Source organism: Orycteropus afer, unplaced genomic scaffold (assembly GCF_000298275.1).
Source record: "Orycteropus afer afer isolate SDZICR_OR568_19922 unplaced genomic scaffold, OryAfe1.0 scaffold00078, whole genome shotgun sequence".
NCBI lineage: Eukaryota > Metazoa > Chordata > Mammalia > Tubulidentata > Orycteropodidae > Orycteropus > Orycteropus afer.
In genome coordinates, this window is record NW_006921665.1 from 5,347,077 (window position 1) to 5,351,361 (window position 4,285).

The 4,285-nt window shown below is 37.4% G+C and overlaps 1 protein-coding gene across 1 annotated transcript; it reads left to right on the forward strand.

Moving 5' to 3' along the window:
* Nucleotides 1–949: 949 nt before the first annotated feature.
* On the forward strand, nucleotides 950–2,101 carry DNAJC28 (DnaJ heat shock protein family (Hsp40) member C28). The gene has a single exon (XM_007941275.1). The coding sequence runs from the start codon at nucleotides 950–952 to the stop codon at nucleotides 2,099–2,101; it is 1,152 nt and encodes a 383-aa protein (XP_007939466.1).
* The last annotated feature ends 2,184 nt before the right edge of the window (nucleotides 2,102–4,285 follow it).

A 4,285-nucleotide genomic window follows, 5' to 3' on the forward strand; every position in this document is an offset into this window, starting at 1 on the left:
TATTTGAGTATCCACTATAACACCACATACTGCACTGGGGTTACACTGGTGAACAAAACAATTATGATCCCTGCCTTCATGAAGTTTATAATCCTTTGGGGATACAGACAATTGGGTAGATGTCTTTATTGTGCCCTAACCCTAATCATTTTACTTATGCCATGCTATGTGACCTGTTTATGCTGTAACCTTCTAGAGTTACATTTTCTCATAAAATGAGAAGATTGGATTAGGTGATCTCTAGGAACTTTCCAGCTCTAAAATTCTGTGGTTAGTGAGGAGTAGAATCCAGATTACATCACAATATGTTAATACTAAACATAATCAAATTCTTTTATAAGCATACCTCAGAGATATTGAAGGTTCCAGATCACTGTGATAAAGCGAGTATTTCAATAAAGCAAGTCACATGAATGTTTTGGTTTCCCAGGGCATATAAAAGTTATGTTTATACTTTATTGTAGTCTATTAAGTGTACAATAGAACTATGAAAAAGTTTGAAATATTGTGAGAATTGCCAAAATGTGACAGACATGTAGTGAGCACATGCTGTTAGAAAAATGGTGCTGATAGACATGCTTGACACAGGGATGTGAAAAATCTTCAATTTGTTAAAAAAAAAAAAAAAATCTACAAAGTGCAATAAAACAAGTTATGCCTGTTACAGATATAAGAATCTGGGCAGCAGTGTCAGAAAGAACTACCCCTTATTATACTTGTAATTTCATATGCTATCCTTGGAAGGAAGGTTGGGCAATCTACTTCCGTTGTGATACCACCTCAGAAACCCAGGGAGGGGGTCGCTATGAGTTGGATCTGACTCGATGGCAACGAGTGAGTGATCTTCCCTACTGCTGAAGATATGAAATTAACTGATATTGCAGCTTTGTTCAGCTTACATTTTTTGTTGTTTTATAGATCATTGCTAGGAAGAACTCCGGGTACAATAATGAACCCAATGTGCTTGATGATGGCTCACATCTTAAGATCTCACCTGATAAATGCCACAGCGATTTCTAATCAAATGAAAATGCTTTCATATCTTGGTGTCATTAGGTATAGAATGATGTCAACCCACAAATCCCAAAAGATCAGAGAATATTATAGGCTGTTGAATCTTGATGAAGAATGCTCTGCGGATGATGTCAGAGAATCTTTTCGTAAGCTTGCCAAGCAATACCATCCAGACAGTGGCTCTAGTACAGCTGATTCTGCAACATTTATAAGAATTGAAGAAGCTTATAGGAATGTGCTTTCCTATGTGATAGAACAAACAAATGCCAGACAGAATAAAGCTGAAGATGAGGAAGAAGATAAATTCAAATATAAAACTCCCCAACACCGGCATTATTTAAGTTTTGAAGGTATTGGTTTGGGAACTCCAAGTCAACGAGAGAAGCAATATAGGCAATTTAGAGCAGACCGTGCAACTGAGCAAGTGATGGAATATCAAAAGCATAAACTGTATAGCCAACACTTTGCTGATAGTATAATTGTTAAAGATGTAAGAGAGAGTAAAAAGCAAAAGATAACACAAGCAATTGAGCGTTTAGTGGAGGACCTCATTCAGGAATCAATGGCAAAAGGAGACTTTGACAATCTCAGTGGGAAAGGAAAACCTCTAAACAAATTTTCTGGCTGTTCATATATTGATCCTATGACTCACAACCTGAATAGAATATTGATAGATAATGGATATCAGCCAGAATGGATACTAATGCAAAAGGAAATAAAGGATACCATTGACCAACTCAGAGAGGCAATCTTAGTGTCAAGAAAAAAACTTGGGAATCCAATAACACCAACTGAACAGAAACAGTGGAATCAAGTATGTGAGCAATTTCGAGAAAACATCAGAAAACTAAACAAACGAATTGATGATTTTAATTTAATTGTGCCCCTCCTGACCAGGCAAAAAGTCCATTTTGATGCACAGAAAGAAATTGTCAGGGCCCAGAAAATATATGAAACTCTTATAGAAACAGAAGAAGTCACAGATAAAAACCCAAATGTCATTGATCAGGGAGAAGGGGAGAAAGTACCTGAAGCCACGACAGGTTTTTTTAAATGGATGAATTTGTGGAAATTTATTAAAATATGACCATTCTAATATTTACCATCACAGTACCATCCCAAATCATTTTCGGTTGCACTAACATCACAGAGAGGTTGGAATTTAACAACTATGTGTCTCTACACTTTTCACCAAACTAAGCAGATCCCCAGTGATGTGTGAGGAAGCTGTAAGTAAAAGAATCAGAGAAATTTTCAACTACAGCTTTGCTCTGATAGCAAGAAAATAAAAGAACTTACCTTTAAGTCTGAACAAAACAACTTAATACATTACAGAGTTTCAGTGTTATCAGGTGAAATGAGCTAGGATGGCTACTCAGACTTGGGAACCATACAGGCTACCACAAAATCATAAGTGCAGTTTTAAGTTCTAATAACAGTTACTATATGCCATCTTCAAACACAGGTACTAAAATAAAAAACACACACAAAAAACTAAATATCGAAGTCACAAAATTAAGAAGTATAATGAAACTTAAGCAATTAAACTTCCAAACAATATATGTTTTTTTGTAAGTTTGCAGGATTTATGCTCCTGAGGTTATTAAAGCTTAAACTGTACTAAGACTTTTGGGACACCATCTATGTGGGAGGAAATTTTAAGATCAGGAAATTCGCTGAATGGAGTTACTATACTTTTCTTTCTATAATACACCTTTTCTGTGGCTGCTAAATGGAAAAACCACATGTATATGTGTGTACAGCTGATTTGTACTTTTCTCTCTCTTTATGACTCATTGGCTTTAGAAATTGATCAACCAAGCTAGTTGACTTAGCTACTCTAAAAACAAATGCCATTACCACTTTCAAAGAGTTTGAGTGGATTTTTAACCTTTCAGAGGTGAAAAAAAATCCTTGGGTTCAATGGAAATTTAGGATTTCACTTCAAGCTTCATCTTTAATCGGAAATTGAAATGTTAGATTTCCCTAAGCCTCCCTATGTCACGTGCAGGCATACCTCAGTTTATTGTGCTTCACTTTATTCCATTTCACAGATAACTGCATTTTTTATGAATTGAAGATTTGTGGCAACCCTGCATCGAGCAAGTCTTTTAGCACCATTTTTCCAACAGTACATGCTTACTTAGTGTCTCTGTATCACATTTTGGTAGTTCTCACAATATTTCAAACTTTTTCTTAATGCTATTGCACACTTAATAGATTATAGTATACTGTAAACAACTTTTTATGCACTGAGAAACAAAAAATAAATTCATGTGACTTGCTTTATTGCAATATTTGCTTTACTGCAGTGGTCTGGAACTGACCTGCAATATCTCTGAGATATGCCTGTATCAGACTCCTCAGAGACGTTTTCAGCCATATGAAAATCCCAATTAACTGTTTTTTTGTTGTTGTTGTTACGTGCCGTCGAGTCGGACCTGACTCATAGCGACCCCTTCTTGGGTTTCCAAGGCAGTATCACTACAGAAGTAGATTGCCCCATCTTTCTTCCAAGGAGTGGCTGGTGGGTTAACTGTCTTAGGAACACTTTAATAAAGATGTCTTAATTTTTTGCCAATGTATATCTTTGGCATATGACAAGATATTGATACTCATGGGATTGTTGTGTCCCATCAATTTTCAGAAAATCTGACATTTCAGGTTTGGATAACTTTTCTCCACCAAGAATTGGGCAATTAAATGTGAGGTACAGACAACAAAGATGAACCCTTTTCCACATACAGTATTGCATTGTCAGTGAAGGCAAACATTGATCTACGGGTGAATAGATGGGTAGACAGCCTGAACCATTAGGTATGTCTATGCAGTGGGGAGTGTGCCCATGACCATTTATAGGGTTGGCAGGCAATGTTTCTTCAAGTGTATTTGTATATTCTGTAAGCATTCCCAGGTATATAGTGGAGCTGACAGGAGACAAGGTTGTAATCACTTCTTGGCCATAGCCAGCTACCTAGAGGGAGCGAGTAGCTGGACTAGTGGGCTCCGGACCATAGTCATAGGGGACATCAAGCTCAATTGGCATAGCATACTACATGAGTAGCGGCTGGGATCTTGAAAGCTTGCAAGTGGCCATCTAGATGCAACGATGAGTCACTCCTTATCCAGCAAACAAGAGTGAAGAAAACCAAAGGCGCATGGAAAAATTAGTCTAAGGGACTGGTACACCATGCTATCCTCAGCCTATATGACTATGAGACCAGAGGAACTAGTGTTGCCTGGCTACCACTGTCAATCACTGGGGGGCGGG